The sequence below is a fragment of the Neofelis nebulosa genome, chromosome 8 (genome assembly GCF_028018385.1).
Source record: "Neofelis nebulosa isolate mNeoNeb1 chromosome 8, mNeoNeb1.pri, whole genome shotgun sequence".
In the NCBI taxonomy this organism is placed as follows: Eukaryota; Metazoa; Chordata; class Mammalia; order Carnivora; family Felidae; genus Neofelis; species Neofelis nebulosa.
Genome location: NC_080789.1, coordinates 130,388,865 through 130,412,655, shown reverse-complemented (window position 1 = coordinate 130,412,655; position 23,791 = coordinate 130,388,865). Strand labels below are relative to the sequence as shown.

Here is a 23,791-nt window from a genome sequence, read left to right as displayed (position 1 = left end):
GTGGACAGATGTAAATATGGTAATACAGTCAGGTGCATTCCTACCTAGCTGGTTGAGTGTGGGAAGCCGTGGAGTACTGAATAGATCCATGTCTGTTGGGTGGATGCTGGTGAGATGTCATGGGGTCTTAGTCACCTCAAACTGTCCTGTTAAACATTTTAATGACTGGTTTGGTTGACTATACTGAGAGGTTTATTTATTGGATTTATGGACAGCAAGAAACAAGAAAGAGTAGGGTGTGTGTTAAGGTGGAGAAGATGTTGGCATTCCAGAAGTTCTTGAAAGACTGAAGAAAAGAACAGATCCTAAAAAAATAATATTTAACAAGGATGACCATAAAAAAATCTGGATCCAATGACCTAGTTGCTTGAGTATACAATCTGAGCAATGTATACGAGAAAGGATTGGGGAATTTAGTAGGCTGTACGTGCAATTGAACGAGTAGTATAATATGACTGCTACAAAGTGTAATGATAGCTTGTATTTCATCATTAGACATAATGTAGCGTAGGTTCCAGAAGTCAAGAACATAGTTCTCTGTTATATACCCGATCTAGAACAGTACCTCACTCGTGGGTGCTCAATAAATATCTGCTGCCTGAATGAATACCATATGGGACAAGAGATGTGAAAATGTTCCTTTTTTACTCCTTGAAGGAGACCGTTGGAAGGGATCTGAGCACAAGAGCTGTGGATAATAGAGGAGCTCTCTGGTGGGATGGGGAGGAAACTTGGCCTGTAGTTTAGGACCGGGTAAGGTATAGGAAGGAAGGAGGACCTTTCTAATGAGTGTAAGGAAACAATAGTTCTCTTCTTATTGAACTTTTATTTTGAAATAATTACAGATAGACTCACAAGAAGTTGCAAAAAATAGTACAGAGAAGCTTTTTAACAGGCACAATTGCCCTGAGACAGGAGTAGGGCCACTGGGAAGATGTGAGGGAGATCCCTACCACTTGATGTTTGTAAGCATCAAGTTAACTCTTGCTCTTTTTTCCCTAATGTTTATTCATTTTTTTAAAGTTTATTTACTTTAAGAGAGAGCAAGCAAGCAGGGGAGGAGCAGAGAGAGAGAGAGAGAGAGAGAGAGAAAGAGAGAGAATCCCAAGCAGGCTCCACACTGTCAGCGCAGAGCCCAGTGTGGGGCTTGGGTCCATGAACCCTGAGATCATGACCTGAGCTGAAACCAGGAGTCAGGTGCTTAATGGACTGAGCCACCCAGGTGCCCCAAATGTTTATTTTTGAGAGAGAGAATAAGTGGGGGAGGGGCAAGGAGAGGGGGGGATAGAGCATTCGATGCGGGCTCTGTCCTGATAGCAGTGAGCCCGATGCAGGGCTTGAATTCACAGACCATGAGGTTGTGACCTGAGCTGACGTTGGACACTCGACTGAGCCACCCAGGTGCCCCAGCTCTTGCCCTTTTGGCCCTTTGATGTCTTTGATTCTTCTCTGTCATTTCCCTTGAGGCCACTGCTTAAACCTAAGGTTGCAAACCCACATGCCCATGACAGGTAGTAAGTGAGCTGAGTGTTAAACACCTGACCCTCTGACATTTGTTCTCCTACTTTTCATACGGACACAGACAGAAGCATTGTTTCATTTTGTCTCGACTCTGACATGGCAGGGGACGGTGCAGGCTAGTGTGAGGTGTCAGCCGATGCTCGCCCCCGGTGCCGCTGGAGTCCCTTCAACTCACGGTTCCCTTGTAGGAATATGGGTCAGTGTTCCATCTTCCTCTCTTTTTAATTAATTTTTTATATGTGCCAAAGATCTTATTTTTTTTCCAAGATATTGTGTGCTTCTATTTTTTAAAATATTGGCACCAAATTTAAAAAGTTAGCATTGTGTTTGGACAAACAAAAATGCTGATTTTTGATGTCTTAAAATAAACCTATGGTGCTAAACAGCTCGAGGCCAAAGAATGCTGCCCGTCCCCCCCAACCCCCAGTGGCGGAGTTCTATGAAATTCTTGATTGTGATGAGCTGACTGGTTTGCTAAGCTGTCTTTAGAATCTCCCTCCTTGTTACTTTGGTGTTGAGGTGGGGTTGATTTAGAATATCTTTTTTGTTTTTTTAATGGACTATCCTTAAAAAAGGGATACATTAAGTATATTAAAGTCAGGGGTTGACAAACTTCATCTTAAAAGATAGTAAATATTTTAGGCTTTGCATTTCCTAGGTCTCCATTGGAACTGTTGAACCCTGCAGGCTGTAGTGGGAAAGAAACGGATGGCCTGCGGACCGTAGTTTGCCGACCTCTGGTGACTACCTAGCCCAGACATATTCTATGTTAAGGTATTTGCTGAGTAGGTAATTGTGGAAGTCATTTAATAGGGTCAGTATTTCTTTTTAAACTGAGCTATGATAAACCTAAATGCATGAGGTGTACCAAACTTAATTGTACAGTCCAGTGATTCCTGATATATGTAATTTTTTATCTAGACAGGAGAAAAAGGTGGAGATACAGAATGTTTCTAGTGGGACCCCAAAAGTTTGTTCATGCCTTTTCCCAGCCCAAATTCTCTTCCCATCAGAAGTGACCATTTTTCGGACTTGTGTTACTATCGGTTAACTTTGCCTGTTTTTGGACATCATGTAATGGAATCTTGGATGTATGGAAAAATTATTTTTGTATTTAGACATCCTGGTGAGAAATATGTGTGTTAGGAAGTATGGCTGAAAACAATTCAGGAGGCTATTTTATAGTACCGGGATTTCATCTTTGGGTTTTCTGCAAACCTCTATAGAATTTAAACTGGGAAAGTTGTTTGAAGTGTTCTCTTGCTCACAAAAATTAAACGCACCACAGGGAGGGTGTTTTCACCGTGCAGATCAAAGAAAAGTTGTATAGTTTATTAGCTGGTCTCAAATCTGAGGTTAGATTCAAATTGGTGGTAGTAACTTTAAGAACTTTGTTTGTTCTGCCACATGCAGATGTAACCTTTGGCCCAGATTTGAGTAAAGCTTCTTGTATACAGATTATAGGAGGCTCTTGGTTATTTAGAGACCTTATAATTCAGTCATTTAAAGACCTCTCTTGAAAAGGTTCATATCTTGGGCATGCTTGTCCGTAAGGAAGAGAAGGAAGAAAGGCTGAAATTGTCATCAGGCGGCTTTGCTCTGCAGGCTCACTTGCCATGTTTCCTCGCCTTGGCCTGTGGCCCAGAAACCTGGCTTTTGTCAGTGACATTGACAGTCTCCCTTGCTTTTTGGCTTCTGTTGGGTTGGTAGTGAGAGAGGCTTGAAGGCATTTTGTAGGTGGGAGAAGAACAGGTCAGAAGTATTGATGTCCCTGGCTTCCTCCCTGTGGGGTCAGTGAGGGCTGATGGCACCCCCTCCCCAAGGCCATGTCTTCTCTCAGGAGGCCATCTCCATACAGTTACTTCTGGGTTTCGGTAACTACAGTCCTTCTTGCCCCTTCAGAGCACAGGCTGGCTACAGCTTCCCAGTAGTGCTAGTTCGGGGACACTCTGCTGTCTCTTGTTGGGCCCAAGTCCTGCCCATGCCTTTGCGAAATTGTTGGAATTACTGCCATCACATGTTCAAGTTTGATCGTGCTCTTTGTTTCCTGATGATAGTGTCCCGAATACATGTAGATTAATTGATCTGTGTACTGTATTATAACACAGATTTCTTTGGTGATTAGATGATGAAGGAATAATACTCCTGCCAAATACTTTTCATGAGGTTTCACTGTTATGAAAGGCAAATGTTCTGTAATCTTCTCTGGTGAGTTGTCGTCAGTAATCCAGATTAGTAAATTCCCTAGTAAAGACATCATGCCAACATTTTCTGTCAATTAGTCCAATCTATATTTCAGGTTCTGGGTATGTCTCGCCTACACTAGGATTTGCCAGATTTATTTGTTCATGGAATGTTTGTGAATTTATAATCATGTGTTGCTGAAAATGGTATAGCAGAAGCTTGTATTACCGCACTGAGCGGCACAACTTGATCTGTATGTCGAATATACGGTGTCATGGTTAGCTGCTAAACATTCCCTGTGTGTCCCCGTGCAAATTATACGTCACACTTGTGGGCCGTGTGGCTTCGTGCTACCTCCTGGTGTTCTTGGCTGTGCTAAACCGTTTCTTAAAGACAAGTTACCTCATGATAACAAACTGTTTACCCATGTAGTACTCTCTGCTGTATTACGTTTTTAGAGAAAAATATGGCTAGCATTTATCAATCATACACATCACCTTTTAATATCACAGAATGCCAGTGTTCAGTAGAAACACATTTTGGGGAATGCTGATCTAAGCTGTGTGTGTTTCGTTTCAACTGGCAGCTTCACTGATAACAAATATTTAACTTGGGGTATTACATCGTCTGTTTCTTAACTACATGCATGAAAAAAAGTCAGATTGCCTCGTCCCCTGAAAGCCTGGTAATCAGATAAAGGAAATCTTTGCCCAAATCGGTCCTTTGGTATAAATTTTCACCTAACTTAGCTAAGCAGGCAAATGCTGTTTTCAGAATGGGATTATCACTGGTCATTGTACTTCGTTGTCACTTTCTGTGAAATGATGTTCTCTTCCAGAAAAGAAGCATCCAGACAGGTGAGAATGAGAGCAGCTCTGTTCTTACTGTAAACTATAAAGGCACAGTGAGTCAGTCCCAGGTTACCACTTGTCTCTAAAGTTCCATTGAGTTCTGCAGATACTGGAAATTTTTATACTTTCGGCACTTGCAGTGGGACTTTTCATCATCCCAAGTAGTGAGATCCAGATGAGTTACTTAAAAGGCTAGCATGAGTTATTTAGATGAATGCAATTTTAATGGTGTTCTCGTGTGAAAAGAATTCCGGTAAACAGTTTTTGAAGGATTGGTTTTTTTATGCTTAACTATGGGTGTTACTTGAAATTGTAGAGATTAACTTTTAATCATTAAGTACACATTTCTTTGAACATCACACTTGAGGTCAAATGAGTATTCCTTCAGTCCGAAGTCAGGATTCGTTTTTAACTTAATTTTCTCATGTAAATTCTTTCCTTTATTAGAACTTGGGCAGTTCGTTGCTAGAATTTTAAGTAGCTAGGTGGAAAATGGCACTCATCCCTTACTCTTGACATTCTCGGGCTGTATCACGAAGTGGATCTGTGCTTTCATTTTCAAGGCTTTGTTCTTAGTGTAGAATAGTGACAGGGACAGAAATAATTTCATGAAGTGTCTTCTCTGTACATCGTACAAAGATTACTTAAAAGCAACGACATTAAGTCCTAGTAACTAATGAGAGTTTGTAAAAGAAAAGGCAAATCCAGCTAAAGAATTGTGATTGTAGTTTGGTTTGGTTTTAGAAAGTTATTATTTTCTGCGATAAAAAAATTGCTAATTTTTTAGTGGATGCACATTGATATAATAATCGTTCATTGATTTATCTGGGTGTAAACTTTCATTTTGCAGGATTCATATCCTGTATCACGTGCAGGTACTCCACACCGTACCTATATTGGGTGTGTGTGTGTGTGTGTATATTTAATGTTTTATTTCGTATTGAGAGAGAGAGAGAGAGTATGAATGAGCGGGGGAGGGGCAGAGAGAGAGGGGACAGAGAATCTGAAGCGGGCTCTGAGTTGACAGCAGCAAGCCTGATATGGGGCTCGAACTCACAAACTGTGAGATCTTGACCCGAGCTGGAGTTGGACCCACAACAGACTGAGCCTCCCAGATGCCTCTATATTTGGTATTTTTATACTTTATCTATAATATTCTATAATGCTTTAATTAGATTTTTTAAACATTGTGAAATATACATAAAATTTACTATATTAATCATTTATAAGTGTACAGTCCATTAATTTGTGTAGATATTTTCCTAGAAACATACTGATTTAAAAAAAAACACTTTGGTTGAATTTTGGGGGGGGGGGAGTTATTAAAGAGCCATTAATACAAACTGTAGAATCTGGAAAGGTCAAGATGTGGGGCTCTTTGGCACTTCTAAAAGTCCAGTCTATGGGATGGGGCTAAAAACGAGGAATAGTGGCTGAGAATTAGGATATGTAATCCAGAGGTTCCTTCTGCCTTACCCACGTGGGCCCTACTGCCCTTCTCCTCTAGCAGAAGACAAGTTAACCTTCTGAGGGATTTGTACTATTCAGGAAGGTTGACCTGCCATGGTGAAAACAGAATGCTGAAGTGAAAGCCTCTGTATTAACAGATGAGACCTGTAGTTCCTCCTCTCCCTGGGTTCCTGTGATGCTGGAAGCCTGCTCAGGAATTTAGAGGATTCTTCTCTGTGAACTGACTCAAGAGAACAGAGAAAATACTAACATTTAGTATTTCTCCAGTGACAAAACGAGATTGCTGCCGTATTGTACCCACATGAAGTTCTGTTCTTGACCAGCCCTGCCCATTCAGGGACTTTCCCTTAGCTCTCCAGTGCCTTGTTCATAAATACAAATGTTTATCAAGGACCTTCAGACCTTTAGAGAAAGTTTACAGTGTGAAAGAGACCAAATTAGAAAACACATAGAAACACATAGAAAAAAAGGAATTCAGAGATAGAGCTATAGTATAAAGAACAGGAAAAAACAAAAACAAAAACCCTTCAATTAAAAGCTTAATTAATATCTTTAGGTAAGGCTGTAACCATGAAGTAAGATTATGCCACAAAGAAAAGTCAGAATCAGAATGACCTCTTAGAAATCAAACATTACAGCAGAAATGTAAAAGTTAAAAGAGAAGGATAAGAGAACAAGGGAATCAGTCTAGAGGATCACACTATTCAGATTCCAGGAAAAAGTGAACAGAGAAATTCAGAGAAATCTGAATAATAGCAAATGAATAGGAAAGATCTCCCATCAAGGCCTAACACAGTAGAACCCTGGAAGGCTAACGATAAAGAAAAGACTTTAAACGCTTCTGGAGAAAAGAAACAGGTGGTTTACAAAGATTCGGGAATTAAAAAGCTGTTGCCCTTCTCATTAGCAGTACTGGAAGCTGCGAGACCGTGAAACAATACCTGGGTAACAGAAGGAAAATAATTTTCAACTCAGTAGTGTTCCTGTCTAAACTGGCAATTAAGTGTGAAGATAGGCTAAAGAAATTTTCAGACGAGTCTCAGAATGTTTTAAAAATGTGACCTCTCAAATACCCTTCCTTGGAATCATTATAACTAACATTTATTTAGTACCTACTGTGTGCTTCACTTCACTTGAGAGCAATAATATGAGGTTGATGGGATAATTTCTGTTTTACAAGTGGGGAAATGGGGCCATGGAGAAGTTAGTTCCCAAGGCCACACAGCTAGTAAGTGTTGGAGTTCGGGTTTGAACGTGGGTAATCCTCACTCCACTGTGTTGGATTGCCTCTGCTTGAGGATGTGCTCCACCAAGATGAGGGAGGGAGATAAAAAAGATCCAGGAAACCAGATCCAGCACAGGATTGGGGTGGAAGGAACTGCCCGGGTGAAGGGGAAGGCATGCTCTAGGATGGTCACAGTGCAAAGAGATCTGGAATTCATTTGTTCTAGGTTGGAACACCTAGAGAGCTCCAGGAGAAAAATGGAACAGATGTATTACCTGTTGTGTTCAGCCATTTTGAGTGTAGTTTCATTGTGGAAGAGTGAAATGGTGATACCTACATAAACAAGCAAAAAGATAGGGAAAGATAGGAAAGGACATACTGTCATAGTATACTCTGTGGCTCTGCTTTGAACAACATTTGGGTAGACATCTGCAGTAAATCCTGAATATTGCATTCACTAGTAATTGTATTTGGGGAAGATAGGAAAGAGAAAGTGTGTGTGTGTGTGTGTGTGTGTGTGTGTGTGTGTGTGTCTGTCTGTGAGGGGCCAGTGGGTGTGGTTTAAGGATTAACCGTACAGACAGAAAAAGTCAAGCACTGTCAGTATAGTGTTTAGAAAGATGGCAGTAAATACCGAAAGAAACACTTAAGAGATTTGAAATGATTATCTCTGGGGTGCTGGAATGGGGGATTGGAAAGGGTGAGGCAGAGGAGTGCCATTATTTAAGTAATATGTGACTTTAAGAAAATAATGATATATATACAAAACAAGGAATTATTGCTTAGTCCATATCCTGTGTGTTGGCAAACCTTGATGGTTCTACATTCACAGTGTATCTGCAGTCTGTTCCCTTCTCACCACCGTCACTGCTGCCACCTGGGGTCGGCCACCGACGTCTCTTGTTTGGATTATTGCAGCGTCTCCTGACTGGGCTCGGAGCTCCTACCCTTGCCCTTCCCCTTTTTTTCCTTTTAAGATTTTACTTTTAAGTAACCTCTACATCCAACACAAGGCTCGAACTCATGACCCTGAGATCAAGAGCTGCATGCTCCACTGACTGAGCCAGCCAGGCGCCCCGTATCTTTGCCCCTCTTCAGTATCTGCACAGCACCCAGAGTGATCCATTAAAGTATGAATCGGATTATGGCGCTGTCTTGCTCATAGCTCTGCGGTGGTTCCCCAGTTCATATGGAGTTAAAGCCAGAGTCCTTCTGGCCATGCCCCATATGCACACACACCTCTTCCCTGCTTTGTTTTTCTCCAGAGCATTTATCATAATCTCACATGAGGTGGTTTACATATTCGTTTTGTTTCTTGTCTGCATTCCCTCATTGGAATATAATCTCAATGTGTGGGATTTTTTTCTGCTTTGTTCCCTGTGTTCTCTCAGCCTGGAACAGTGCTTGGCACCCTGTCGGTACTGAAAAAAGATTTATTAAATATATGTATTGCTTACATGGAAATAAAAATGATATTTAATAGCACCAGTTTTTAAGAAGCTCTTTGCAGTAAGCTAAAGTAAGCAGCTCATTGTCTTACTGGCTTAAGCATCCTCAGGTAATTTGAAACTGAAATCCTGAGGGATCTGGTTGAAAAGATTTGTTTCCATTTGGAAAATAACCATATGCTGTCCTGACATTACACCCCTTTAAAAATTTGTGCTGCATCCTATCAATCCTTATTGCAAAAATATATTGTAATGTTTCGTGGTAACTATTTATGACTCACACTGTTGAATTTCACAACCTTGTGGCAGCTAAGATTTCAGACAGGATACTGGTATTTATTTTTAAATCCTAGAATCTGTTTAGTGGGGTTAAATAAGCATCACAAATATCTTCTATAAGGTGCAAACAGCCAAGTTTCCAATTCTGACAAGAAAAACTACCTCCAGCAGTCCTAACACCAGTCTGCCTTTCATTTGCTCATAATAATTCTTGCCATGTTTCGTGGCTGACTGAGACTATTTGGATTTCATCAGGGTGTTCTTTCTTAGCCTTCTCTCTTCTCACCTATTTGTCCGGAAAAGTTAAGATGCCAGATTAGTGCTATCACATCTATTTCCATGGCTACAAATCACAATTCTGCACACACATGATGAGAATTCCCAGCAGGAGAGGCTGGACTGTGAGAGGGAATGGTCTTTAGCCTAAAGCAAATACCTGGTTAGCACAGGGGACAACAATGAGAAGACGTAAACGCGGAGCAGAGCGAATCACATGGTCTGTCTGTGCACCGCCTGCAGGTGCCGTCTTGGATATTGGCTGAAAGATAACCTTCCAGACTCCTGGTTTTTAAGTCCCAGAATGTGGACGCTCTTTGAATCTACAGAAGGACCTTGAGTAAAATGTTTGAAAGTCATGAGTCTCTGATGTTGCATCTGATCGATTATAGTTCAGTTCATAGAAGGGAGTTATATTGATTGCTGTTGTCTAGTTACTGTGGCCCTGAAGAGATTTTGCAGGGACTTTTTGTTGTTATTGCTTGTTTCGCTTTGCTTTTGGTGACGTCCCTGAGCTTGAACTTCGTTTGCATACTTACGTGATTACAGAGTAAGAGTTCTAAATGCTTGATGTTTTAGAGCCCTCTTACATCACCGTACGTTTCTAGGCACTGTTTTGCCCTTTCTCCTCAGACTGCCAGGGACGCCCTGTTGTGATTGTGTTGTGTAATGATAGCCACACATGGCTTTTCCTGCTAGCCGTGAAGCCCTGTCTCGTTGTGAGAGCTGATGATATTTCATATCATTTTGAGGAAAGAAAATGAATCCTGAGAGAAAACTAGTTAAGTATCAGGCAGTGTGCTGTATACACTTCCATATTCAGTATCGATAGAGCTCTGACCATAGTCTGCCTCTGGCCTGTGATAGGATCTCGTTGTTGTTAGTGTGGTAGGAACTGGGTGGTTTCAGTTCTTGTGAACCCAGGGGGAGAAGCCTTAACATAATTTGTGCCCAAAGTTGCCTTGTGAGTCATTAAAATTAAGCACTGCTATTCTTGGTGGTGGTGGTTTATATATAGAATTCAGTAAAACATTGGACAGAGCACCTCCTTGTAAGCAAGGAAGTTTATAGACTGGTAGGTGAAAGAGTTAATAGGATTCATTGCTGGTTTGCAAAGCTCTTCCCGGAATTGTTCCGGACACTGGAGAGGTCTATCGTGGCATGTTGCAGGTTTCTGTTCTTGTCCCTCTGCTGTGTGTGAACTTGGGTCATGACTTAGTGATTGCTCAGTGGTGGATGAGAAAGCTAAGAGGAATGACTAAAAACCAGATGCCAGCCAAGGATGTTGAAAGATCACAGATTGAAAGATGAGCTGAAAGAGGCCAAATCAATTTTAATAGTGACAGTTCTTGTCATCCATTTAAAGTCACTGCAGAGTTACTGGCTGGTTGAGAACTGGCCTAACTGCAGAAGAGATAGAAGGCACTTGACATTTGTGAGGTCCTGACAATTCTGTGTATCGTAGTGGCCTGAAGAGAATCAAAGCATGGTAGCCGATGCCAGAACAGGGTCAGTGCAGGAGTACCTCTGCTGAATTCCGAAGGATCGGCCGAGTCATGTGTGGCATTTGTATTCTGTCGGCCGAGTCATGTGTGGGATTTGTATTGTTTTTTCGATGATATTAGAATGTTTTTATCGGCGTGCCTGCATAGCTCAGTTGGTTGAGTGTCTGACTCTTGGTTTCAGCTCGGGTCATGACCTCAGGGTCATGGGATCGAGCCCCATGTTGGGCTCCGTGCTGTGTGTGGAGACTGCTTAAGATTCTCTCTCCCTCTCTTCTCCCCCACTTTTCACTCTCTAAAAAAAAAAATCTTAAATGCTTTTATCATGTAATATTTGGTATACACAAAAGAATACATGTAATACATAAATTATGAAATAAATAATATCTAAAGGCCTTATTCCTAGCTTAAGAACTAGATCGTTGACTCTGTTTCCCTCCTCTACCCCAGAAGTAATTGTTACCCTGAATTTGTTTGTTGTTGCCTTGCTTTTTCAAAAGTAATTCCACCACGCTCTGTGTATATTTATAAGCAGTACCTTTTGTTTAACAGTTCTTCAGTTTCATTAAAATGACATTATACTTATGTAGATTTGCCGCTTGCTTTTCATATTCAGCGTTGTTTCTAAGGTGTGTGTGTATCAGTTGTTCTCAACCAGAATCCCTCATCGACACAGTTCCCTCAGGCAGCACAGAAGATGATTTGTGACTCTTTTCTCATTTGTCACAAGGAATGTACATACACGCAGGACGTGTTAGATACAAAGGAGAGCTGCTGTCTCAGTACGTACAGTGGGTGCTTGAGCTGGGCTTACCTCTGCGGTGGAACCTGCTGGAGTTCTAGCTAGCTCATTTTTACGTTGTCACATGTTCCTTTGGTGGCCATACTAGACCGTATTCACACATTCTCCTCTTGCGGACATTTGGGTTTCCAGCGCTCTGTTGTTACTACGAGCAGGTCTGTTGTGAAGGTGTTGTGCTTCTCTTGGGTGCACGTGAGCAAACATTTCTCTGCGTGTGCATCTGAGTGGTCTTGCTGGGGGCTGCTACACTGGAGTGGAGACACTGGTAAACCAGTGGGTACTGAGAAGGGCAATTAAGAATACTAGTTCATAACCAGTCCTTATTTTCCTTATTTGCTTAGGGTTTGAAGAGGTTAATGACCATCTGCCAGAAGCACTTCCCTACAGATCCATCAAAATGTGTGGAGTACAATGCGCTGTGAAATCTGTGTGTGGCGTATAAGTGACGAGAAACTGAAGTGAACGTGGGACGGACTTCTGGAATTACCAACAGGAATGAGGGAAGAAGAAAAAAGGAGTTTCTTGAGTTTGAGTTCTACCTAATGCAGTCCTCTTGGTTTTAAGAAACAGCGTTGGCTCTCATATCACATCTGGCTGCAAACTGATTTTTGTGTCATTTACTTTAATCAAAAAATTAAGTTCTAAAGACTTTTCCTCGTAATTTAAATGTGTAGACAACTGTCACAGAAGGGGGTTTAAAATGACTTTTCCCCTCTAAACCTGAGAGTTGGCAGGTGATTATAAAGGAACATTTGAGGATGGACTTAATTCTGTAAAATATGGTAATTTTCACATTGTCTTTTATGTAGTATTTATAAAAGATATTTTTATATACTTCAATGAAAATATGGAACCATTTAATGAAACTTTATAGTCCTTAAATGTTGCTGAACTTTTGCCATCTTGCAGTAGAATTTGAATGTAAACGTTATCACTGTGGAGTGTTGTTTTCTGGCATTTCAAGGCTTTTGCCTCGTAAGGAGTGTAAATCTTAATGTTCGTCATCACTTGGGACAGATAGAATTAATAGGAAATAGAAGTTTGAAAAAGATGGTATCCCAACAGGAGTTTAAATTACATAAACCCAGTGCATCAAGGTTCTAGGTGGGGAAATAGATTGTCAAGCCAGCCAAGGATGGGGACATTTTGATGCCCCTGGTTCTTCCCAGAATAGGCCTGCCTGCCCGTGTCGCCGTGCCCGGGCCCGCGGTGGACTGCGGCTCCCAGCTGCCAGCTGCCCGGCAGAGGAGCGGGATTCCGGGACCCTTGTTACTGCCCGAGTCCTAGGTCACGGGTCTGACTTTCCTCAGATGAGGACTTCTGAAGCTCACGGTGTCCTACCCAGATCATGGTGATGAATGGCTATGCCCGGGCAGTCGAGAGGACTCCGTTCCCGGAGGAAGGTGGGTGAGGGGAACACACCTGACTTGGTGGAGTGGCGCCATCGGACGGCAGCCAGGTGGTGGCTCCCAAGCCACAACTTCCAAGCTGGAGATTCCAGCGCTCCGCCGCCCCCCCCCCCCGCCCCCCCCCCCCCCCCCCCCCCCCCGAGCGCGCCACCGTGGGCGAGTAACTTCATGTTCTCAGCCTCATTTTCCCTGTCTGCAGTGGTAGTTACTAAGCGTAGTATATACCTCGGAGCGCCGTTGTGTTCAAGTGAAATAAAATGCTTAGCGCACTGTCTGGCGAATGAGACCTTCGTGAATATTGGTCGTTGCGTCCTGGTCGTTAGCGTGTAGCCAGAGTAGCTTTCGTGAGGCCTGCGTTGAGAGGCCGCGTGTGCTCACAGAAGGGTGGCGGCATAGCGGTGGTGGTGGCAGCGGCAGCCTTCGTAGCGGACACGTTCGTTAAGGTTCTGTGGCTCAGGCCTCCGTCCGGGCTCTGGGACCGCGCCCACCTTCCGCGCGTGCTCAGTTGAAAAGGTGGGAGGATGCGGTAGGAGCCAGGGTCGGCGGAGCAGTAGAAGCGTGTAGATGCACACAGATGCACACAGGGGCCTCCTCTGGCCCCTTTGGGAAGGCTTGAAAGCCACTCCTGGTCGCCGGCGTATAGCCGTGCCTATCTGATCGTGTCTGCTGGATTTTTGCACGGGGGGGCTGAAGCCCACTGCCCTGACTGAATCAGGCTTACTCCCTACCCCACTCCCCACTTTGGAAACCATTTCTTATGATCAAATTAATTAGAACTTACGGGAGCTTACTCTAGAGCAGAAGAGAGACAGACGCTCAAAACATAGGACGCTAGTCTAGACTTCAGTTGTATCGTGTTGGGTAGGGCCTGTTGATAAATAGTGTTGCATGAACACTCCCCAGATTACTTTTCTTTATTCACGTCAGGCCACAGCACGGTAGTCCGTTAATTTCACGTTGTCTTCCCATTTGCTGTTAATATTTCCACATAAGGAAGAAACTGTATTATGTGACACCAGTACCTTCTAAAATTGATCAGTATGGGTAGAAGGCTTGAAAAAAAAATGGTGAAATTCTACAGTCCCGTGAATGTTAACCATTTTGGGCTTGGGTAGAAGGAAGCAGGTTCATAGGAAAGTTTTCCATTTCCCTGAAATTAAAGGTCTTCTGGTAAGTGCAAATAATCATGTGGCTCTATAGAATAGTGACCTCTCGCATTCTCCAAATCATGAAAGTTTTAGTTCAGATACTACATATTCTGGTTTTAGCTGTTTTTAAAATGATAAAGGCATCCTTTAAAAATCAATCACAGTCCGGAAGTAACTGTTCTTTCCCTTTCCTCATTATTGCCGGCCTAGATTCCTGTCAAAGGAGTTCTGTCTCTCTGGATTCAAATTTAATAAAATGCTGGCTTTCTCTCAGAAGTATTACTGCGTTTCTTGGGAATGTTCTTGCCAACTGTAAAGACCAAGCAGTGTTTTTCAGCATTGCAACACAGAGCCTGTGGCAGTCGGGAAGGCAGGGCTCTGCTTTTGGTCTTTGGGGAAAGTTAGGAAAATAAAGTTGAGGCCAAACATGATTGAGAGAGAATGAGGATGGTCCAGATCTCCAAAGAAGAAGGGGGAGGCCCCAAGAGACCAGGGCTACGAAGGCAGCTGTCCCTGGTCACAGAGCTTAGGGATTTGCTGCAGGCTCTGAACTCAGTGGGAATTTGGAGGAATAGGAAACGGGATTGATGGCAGGGCTTCTTAGCGTTAAGTGCTTCCTTCTGGTGGCTTCTGGACCTGCTCTCACACTTCAGGTTGCCTTGGGTTTTGACCTCAGTAAATACTTTAGAAATACAACTGTCTTTTTATTTGAAAGAAAGGAGTAATTTATTCCGAGAGGAAGCAGCTTAGAAAAGACCACAGCAAAGTGTTTCGGAGTCTTTGGTAGATTTGAATTCGGGGATTCCAATCACTGGCTCCTTTTCAGCCACACAGTCACCCCTTTTAATGCTTCTTAACATAGAAGGTGGAAGGTGGGAGAACTTTGGGGGGCAGTTCGAGTGAAAGGGGAGTGTTAAGTTTCAGTGCGGCTCTTTCCTTTGAATCTTGAAGATGTGCCTCCCCTGGGATACTCCCATGAAGCCCCTCGCGGACTAGAAATGCACGGTATGGAATCATACCGCGAGTCTTGAACTATAAGCACTTTCTCACGGCATATTTATGTAAGAGTTTCCAGCTGTCCAGAGCGTCAGGAGCCAGCGCCGGTCCCCGAGGGTCGCTATGGGAACACTGTTATGGCAACTGGTTTTCATCACAGACTCCGCAGCTCGATTGGCTGAACTATAACCACGCGCCAGTACTTCGGTGGTTAACGGTGTCCTTAAAGTCTTTTGAAATTTAAAAATAAGTTCTGGTGGTGGGGAATATTCAGGGGGACTGCAGTGCGGCTGGCCGCAGCCATGCGGTGTGAGCTGACCCATTCAAGATTTCGGAGCCATGCTCGTTTAAAAAAAAAAAAAAGTTTTTTACATTTACCAAAACAGTCTACTATAAAAGCTTTGATGACTTACTTATTTTTCCCCACTGTGAACTCCAGGGTCCTTTGTACAACTTGCTTGAACTAATAATCCATCGTGATTACTCTATTGAAGCAGGCCGCTTGGTTTTGTGGAGTCTCTCCTCCCCACTTTCAGGCACCAGCTTTGAAATAATAGCCTTCTCGGCTTTTCCTCACAGCATTCAGGCTTGGCACGAACTTTCACCGTGGAGAGCAGCTAAGAAGTTTGGAGCTTCTTTTTGAGTATTGTCAGTGACCCTGATCAGAAGCGTTCACCAAGCTTCTGCCGGCAGTGGGCGGGTGTCATTCGCACAGCCCACCCCCTCCGCCTCCCCCTCTCCCTCCCCCTCACCTCCCCTTCCCCCTCACCTCCCCCTCCCCCCCCCCCCCCCCGGTCCCCGCCCCCCCCGCCCCCGTGCCTTTCTGAACTCCCAGGTTGACAGCTCGCCTAAACCAAAGTGCCTTTCTTCTCCAACTGCTCTTCCTTAAGCGCTTGGGAGAAATTGCCAACCATTAGCGTTGCAGTCTGAGCCTGGCTTAGAGTTTCTGTTGTCCTGTGAGGTAGGACAGTTAAAACTTGGAACTTTCCCGACCACCACTCAGAGTAAACCGTACAAGCACATAGGTACCTACATGCATAAATAATTGGAACAAAAGCACTTACAGAGTCTTCTCTTGTATTTCTTTTAAAAACATGGTGGTGGTGACCCTAAACTGGCTGATAAACCCATTAATAATGCCTTGTGACTGGCAGTTTGAAAACCACCGATTAAAAGGAAGTATCAGTTAAGGAAGAAAATGAGCTGGCAGATGAATTCAGAGCAAAGGGACTCTAATTTTAAAAAGTGTTTTAACCCAGAACTGCTCATGTATAGATAATTTTGATTTAAGAGCATAGTTATGCTAGTTTAACATAATAACAATACATTATTAAACATATTTAGGAAAATTTTTAAAAAGTTTTTAAATATGGAGGTGTAGAGATCACACTCTGCGTTCAAGGTTAATGTGAAGCATAGAATTTAGAACCTTTTAAATGCTAAATCCTTCTGAAGCGGTAATTCTTAGATTTCAAATGAAGAGTCTGTCCACCAAGGGGAGAAAAACCACAACACTGCATATGATTGCAGTGTGGATAGATGACCACCTTATGCTGGCTGTCAGTTGTGTAAAGCAAGATTAAACAAGGTATAAAATAACAGAACCCAGAGGTGGGGTTGGGGTAGAGAAAGATGCGGAGTCTAGTATGCATCAAATATCTGTTGAGGGTTTGCTTAGCCCTTTATTTTTAATTTAAATTCAAGTTAGTTAACGTACAGTGTAGTATTGGTTTCTGGAATAGAACCCAGTGATTCATCACTTACCTATAAAACCCAGTGCTCATCCCGACAAGTGCCCTCCTCTTAATCCCCATCACCCATTTAGCCCATCCTCCCACCCACCTCCCCTCCAGCAACCCTCAGGTTCTCTGTATTTAAGAGTCTCTTAGGGTTTGCCTCCCTCTTCTCTGTTTTTATCTTATTTTTCCTTCCCTTCCCCTGTGTTTATCTGTTTTGTTTCTTAAATTCCACATGTGAGTGAAATCATATGATGATTTGTCTTTCTCTGACTACTTTCGCTTAGTGTAATACCATCTAGTTCCATCCACATTGCAAATGGCGAGATTTCATTCTTTTTGATCACTGAATAATATTCCAGTGTGTGTGTGTGTGTGTGTGTGTGTGTGTGTGTGTGTGTGTGTGTACATGTATGTGTGTGTGTGTGTGTGTATAGAACACATTTTTTTCCATTCACCAGTCAATGGACATTTGAGCTCTTTCCATATTTTGGTTATTTTATTTATTTAAGTTTATTATGAGAGAGACAGTGTGAGTGGGGGAGGGGAAGAGAGAGGGAGAGAATCTCCAGCAGGCTCTGCACCTCAGCATGGAGCCTGACTTGGGGCTTGAACGCAGGAAAGTAGGATCATGAACTGAGCTGAAACCAAGAGTCAGATGCTTCACTGAGCCACCCAGGTGCCCCTTGGCTATTGCTGATAGCACTGCTCTAAACATTGGGGTGCATGTGCCCCTTCAAATTAGCATTTTTGTATCCCTTGGATAAATTCCTAGTAGTGCAGTTGCTGGGTTGTAGGGTATTTTTAACTTCTTGAGGAACCTCCATACAGCTTTCCAGAGCGGCTGCACCAGTTTGCGTTCCCACCAATAGTGCAAAAGGGTTCCCCTTTCTCCACATCCCCACCAACATCTGTTGTTTCCTTGATCGTTAATTTTAGCCATTGTGACAGGTGTGAGGTGGTATCTCAGTGTGGTTTTGATTTGTATTTCCCTGATGAGTGACATTGAGCATCTTTTCATGTGCCTGTTGGCCATCTGGATGTCTTCTTTGGAAAAGTGTCTGTTCATATCTTCTGTCCCTTTCTTCACTGGATTATTTGTTTTTTGAGTGTTGAGTTTGATAAGTTCTTGATAGATATTGGATACTAACCCTTTAACTGATATGTCATTTGCAAATATCTTCTCCCAATCCGTTGGTTGCCTTTTAGTTTTATTGATTGTTTCCGTTGCTGCTCAGCCCTTTAAAGATTATTTCCCTAGGCTCAGGTAGGGCTAGATTGCATTTCTTTTAATGTAAAATTTTAAGCAAAGTATAACACAGAGAAAAAGGTACAAATCAAGAGAGTACCATATCATGGTAAGTCTTTCAATGTGAGCATCTCCCAAAGTAATTAGCACCTAAGTCAGGAAAGATTATGTTATTAACACCCCAGAAATCTCATGCCCCCATCTAGTCCTACCATGGTCCTAGCGTCTAACATCATTACAGCAAAACAAAACAAAAAAAACCTCTACTGCTGCATAATATACATACCTTAAAATTTAAAGTATATGGTGGATTTAGAATGTTCAGAGATGTGGGGCCATCACTAATCTAAGTTCAGAACATTCTGTCACCCCCAGAAGAAACTCTATACCCATTAGCAGTCACTCCCCACATTGGTTAGTTTTGCCTGTTTGTTAATTTGCTCATCTATAAATGGACTCAGTATATTTGACTTACTTTATGTTTGATTTCTCTCTCTTTTTTTTTTTTTTTTTTTTTTTTTAATATTTGAGAGACGCAGCATGTGTGTGAGCTGAGGAGGGGAAGAGAGAGAGGGTGAGAGAGGATCCCAAGCAGCCTCCGTGATGTCAGTGTTCAGCCTGATGTGGGGCTCGATCCCACAGACCGTGAGATCAGGACCTGAGCTGAAATCAAGAGTTTGATGCTTGGGGCACCGGGGTGGCTCAGTGGGTTAAGTGTCCGACTTTCACTTCGGTCATGATTTTGTGGTTCGTGGGTTCGAGCCCTGTGTCGGGTTCAGTGCTGACAGCTCAGAGCCTGGAGCCTGCTTTGGATTCTGTGTCTCCCTCTCTCGTGTGCATGCTCTCTCTCTCTCTCTCAAAAAAAAATTGAAAAAAGAGTTGGATGCTTAACCAACTGAGCCACCCAGGTGCCCCTGTTTCTTACAGTTTCTAATCCTCATTCTCATTGTGTATGGTTCTGGTTTGTTCATTCTCATTGCTGCATCCCATGATTTATCTATTTTACTGTTGTTAGACATTTGAGTTGGTTCTAATTGTTATATGAATGTTGGGTATGCATCTTTTGGTGAATATGGGTATACACCACGGTGTGAAATGTCTGGGACATATGTACTTACTCAGTTGTACAGGATACTGCCAAGGAATTTTCCAAAGGACTTGTACCCTTGACACTCCCATGAGCAGGATTTGAAAGTTCCAGGTCCTCCACATCCTGGCTACACATGATATATCCTGTCATTCTTGTTTTAGCCCTTCTGGTGGATTAAAATGGTATTGTATTGTGGCTTTAATTTGCATTTCCCTGACGACAGATAAAGCTGAGCATCATTTTTACGTGCTTACTGGCCATTTGGATATTCTCTTTTGTGAAGTTTCCTTTCCAGATTTTACTTTTGTCCATTTCTTCTATTGAATTGCCTGCCTTTTTCTTACTGATTTCCATTTCTTTGTTCTGGCTATGAGTCCTTTGTTAGATATATGTATTACAAATACTTCTCCCACTCTGTGGCTTGCCTCTGTGCTAGGTTACTTTTTATGCGAAGGGGAAATAATTTTATAACTAGCTCAGATGTTAACATAATCTTCGTTGGCTGTCTTTGCCAGATTTTATATAAATCATATGTGTCAGTCTTCTTGCAATTTTTTCTCTTGATGGATGATGTCACCATATTGGTGTGCCTGAAGAGTATAGGATTTGAGAGAGAGGAAATCTAGTGAGTTTTTGTATTTTTGTTAAACTTTAGTTTTATTACATTATTATTTAAGACTTGGCTATTGTTCTTTTCCTTTGCTGTGCAAGTTAAGATGCGTCTATGTGTGGTGTAGACACTGCGGGTTGCTTAGCCTGCTCTCATTCTCCTCTCTCTGCTAATAGAAGCTTCATTTGTTCAGAGCTGCAGTGTGCATAATTAAAGCTACTTGCTGATTTATGACTCTTTGAAATTAGGGTTGGTTATGTGACATGTTCTGCCAGTAGCCCATGTAGGAGAGGTCTGTTGGGTGGGAATTCCAGGAAAGCTGTTGCTTTACTAAGAGAAAGAAACAGACTTAGCCGGCAGACATCTTCTGCCCATCCTGTATTCCTTTCTGGAAAGTGCTCCTGAGTCTCAGAGGCTTTGCCACTGTCCTGCAATCATGACGATGAGAGATAGGTGCTAAAAATGGCAGAGTTGGTCGTGGGTGGTGTCGTGGGGTCAATGTATAAGCCTTGGGCTGCTTTCTTAGGTTGTCCAGAGAAAGACCGATAGGAGATGGAGATCTATTTATATTTACGCAGGCTGAAAAGTTCCATGATTGGCTGTCTGCAGCTAGAGACCTGGGAGAGCTGATGGTAGAAATTCCAGTCTGAGTCCAGATGCTTGAGACCCTGGAAAGCCAATGGTGTAAGTTCTAGTCTGACGAAAGGAGAAGACCAATACCCTAGTTCAACAAGTGGGGCTGAGAGAGGGAGCATGTGTGAGCGTGCTCCCCATGCCTTCAACTGATTGGACAAGGCCCACCCACACTGCGAGGAGCCATCTGCTTTACTCAGTCCAGTGATTCAGACATCAATCTCCTCCAGAATAATGTGTTTTCTTTTTCCCCCCAAGTTTATTTATTTTGAGAGACAGCGCGCGTGCTAGAGGGGCAGAGAGAGAGGGAGACAGAATCCCAAGTCGAGTGTGGAGCCTGAGGAGGGGCTCAAAGTCACGAAACCATGAGATAATGACCTGAGCTGAAACCAAGAGTCAGACACTTAACTGACTGAGCCACCCAGGTGCCTGCATCCAGAATAATGTTGAACCAGACATCTGGGCACCCTGTGTACCGGCCACGTTGACACAGTTACGCATCACAGCAGTCTTCCTCGTGACCTCTTGTTTTATGAGAGGAGTATGGGGTAATTTCCTGGTTTAGGGTGTTCCCACATATGTTGCTGAATTCAGCCCCTAAGAAATACAGACATTACTCAGATTTCTTGGCTTACAAAATCAAGACTTGTGGCAGGTATGTGACGGTGCTCTAGGGGTGTGCCTGCCTGAGCTGCAGTAAGGTGAGGCTTTGCCACATCCTGGTAAGACAGAAATGCACCCGCGTTCCTGTGCGTGAGTCTGTGGATATGGGCCCGGGTCATCTCAGCTGCAGAAAAGCCCTTCATCCAACTGATGTTAAAGGCAGTTCAGAGACCACCGGGTGCTGGAGACCCAGAGGAGTGCTTCTGGCCCAGAGGGACAATTCTGTCACCCGGCTTATTAGATGGAAGCATCTAGCTCTTGTCTCTCTCTGGTGTTTATCCCCAGGTCTTTGTTAGAGTAACAAACGGCTTTGAGAGGGAAAAGTCCTAAATACTTGTTACTGATGTGAAAGATACTTGAGAAGGTACATGCTTGTGACTTCGTTTTTTGGGGCAAAATCAGCTTTGATTCCCGTTATGAGTCTGGGACTCACATTATGCCCACGTGGGCCTAAAAGGTACTTGTGGCTTTTTGTCCTTTATCCAGTTTTTTATAAATTTTTTTTAATGTTTATTTTTGAGAGAGAGAGACAGAGCATGAGCAGGGCCACCTAATTGCTGAAGGAGGAATGGTTCCGTTCGGCAGTTTTCCACACTTGGGAGAACCAGCACTTGGAGATCACTCGGAGAGGTAGGCTTGTGCCGCCTCTTCTGGGGCCTGAATCCCGGTTCTGCGGGTCCCGCCAGGTGCCTGGGGCGCCCACTGGGTCCTCTCCTTGAAGGGTTGACTCCCTGCTCCACAGAGCACCTCCTTCATGCTTCTAGGTCTTAACCTTCCCCCACCTTTGTTTCCCTGCCCTGAGTGGTAGCTACCACTGACTGAGCCTGCTTTCTTATTAGCACCTTCTGGTGTGTTCTAGAATGTACTTTTTATTTTCTCCCTCCCTCCACTCACCATAGAATAGAAATCTCTGCGGGCTAGGGATTCCACACCTCTGGTTTGCTGCAGACGTGAGGTGAGAAGGAATGAGCGGATGGTCCTCCAGGGGTGACTGCAAGACTTTCGGATGATCCCAAGATTTTTGCCTGAGCCCTGGACAGTTGGAGTTGCCCGTGGCTGAGCCGAGGAAGGAGACAGTGGAGCAGGTTTGGAGGGGGAAGATCAGAGCGTGAGCTCTGGCCATGCTAGCATGTTAGATCATCTCCAGGTGGAGACGTTGACAGGAAGATGTCCAAGCTCGGGGACACGGGGATAAACACAGGGGTCGTCAGCCCCTACATGACACTTAAAACCGTGAGAGCAGAGGCCAGCTACCGGAAGAGTGGGGGACGGTGAAGGGGAGAGAACAGAGCCGCGACGGGCCGATGCCGGGGCGCCAGGGAGATGAAAACTACCGAGGAGGTTGGAAACAGGAGCCCCGACTGCCTGTCGTGAGCAGGAAAACCCGGGAGGACGCCGTGTGCTGGCATTCCAGAGAAGGATGCGAGGGGACCCACTGTGTCGTGTAGCTGGTAAGTCATGTAAGATGAGAACAGAGAATTAACCGTTGTATTTGGCACTGTGGTAGCCGTCCTTGACCTCCCCAGGAATTAACCGTTGCATTTGGGACTGTAGGGAGTCGTCCTTGACCTCGACAGGAGTGGTTTTGGTTGAGTGGGGGAAACAGAAGGTTGATGGCAGCGGGTTTCATAGAAAACAGATGAATGAATGAAAGTCCAAAGGAACTCACTTGGTTGTAGGGATAATAGTTGATGGAGAAAAAAATGGGTTTCTGATTAAAAAAAAAAAAAAAAAAAATCTTGGTGCAACTGTAAATATATGAGTTCTGTCAACTCACTGGTTAGTCTCCTGCGTTGCAAGCCAGGCCTTTCAGGTCCTATCTGAAGAGGGAGTGGCTGGGCTGGGCTCGGCCTTCGCGCAAGGCCGAGAGGGGGAGCAGGGTTTCCCCCCTTCTCTGCCGCGTCTTCCACCGGCCGGCCCCTTGGACCAGGCCGGCAGGGAGATCCTGTTAGACACACCTCGATTTCTCCTCCTCTGGACTCCTTTTCAACTCTTCCTTCCGTCTGCTTACTGCTGGGCTACCTCGTTTCCCCTCGCGCAGTGCTTGTGTGCCTGTGTCTCATCTGTGTGCGTGTGAGCTGGAGAAGAGCTGGATTCCTCCCCGACGTGCAGTGAAGGGCCTCTGCTCGCCTTCGCCGGTGATTCTCCGACGCTCGCTTTAGAGAGAATCTTAGGCGTGAGCTTTTTTGAACTAGTATTTTGGGAGGAAGCGGCTGCAGCCCTGGCTATTTTTAATGCTTTCTACTGGGATTTGTGGATGTTTGTGTTCTAGTAACCAACATAATAGCTGTTTGGAATTGCTTTGTTATTAGCACTGTGAAAGGGGAGTGTGCGCGTGTGTGGTGTAAAAGGTGGGGAGAAGCAGGAAAAGAAATGTTCAAGTCCTGTCTTCCTGCGTGCCAGTTGCTTTCGTGGGATGGTCAGAGCTGAATGACGAGATGCTGAATTTATTTCCCGAGCCATGACCTGTGTACATGTAAAAGACTTACAGAATATCTCCGTTTGTTTGTTTGACGTTAGTGATGATTATCTTGAGATACACCGGCCCTGGTTGCTTTCCCAAGGAAAGGCTTAGGAAGTGTAAAATGTCCTCATGGGCTCGCCTCTGACGTGCTTCACTCGCCTCCTCTGGGGATTGTTCATTTCTGGCAGGCGTTAGCTCGCTCTGGTGGCAAATGCTTCAGCAAGAGCTTTCTGTC

General features: G+C 43.8%; 1 protein-coding gene across 5 annotated transcripts in view; it reads left to right on the top strand.

Moving 5' to 3' along the window:
• PRPF18 (pre-mRNA processing factor 18) overlaps positions 1 to 23,791 on the top strand; it is a 67,610-nt gene that overhangs the window by 36,891 nt on the left and 6,928 nt on the right. For 2 of the 5 annotated variants that reach the window (XM_058682188.1, XM_058682189.1), the window contains one exon: positions 11,900 to 12,495. The exons of the other annotated variants lie outside the window; for them this stretch is intronic. In XM_058682188.1, coding sequence (XP_058538171.1) covers positions 11,900 to 11,980 — 81 coding nt within the window. In that variant the 3' untranslated portion in view covers positions 11,981 to 12,495. Of the gene's footprint in view, positions 1 to 11,899; positions 12,496 to 23,791 lie in introns of those variants that run through there. 5 annotated transcript variants of the gene reach the window in all.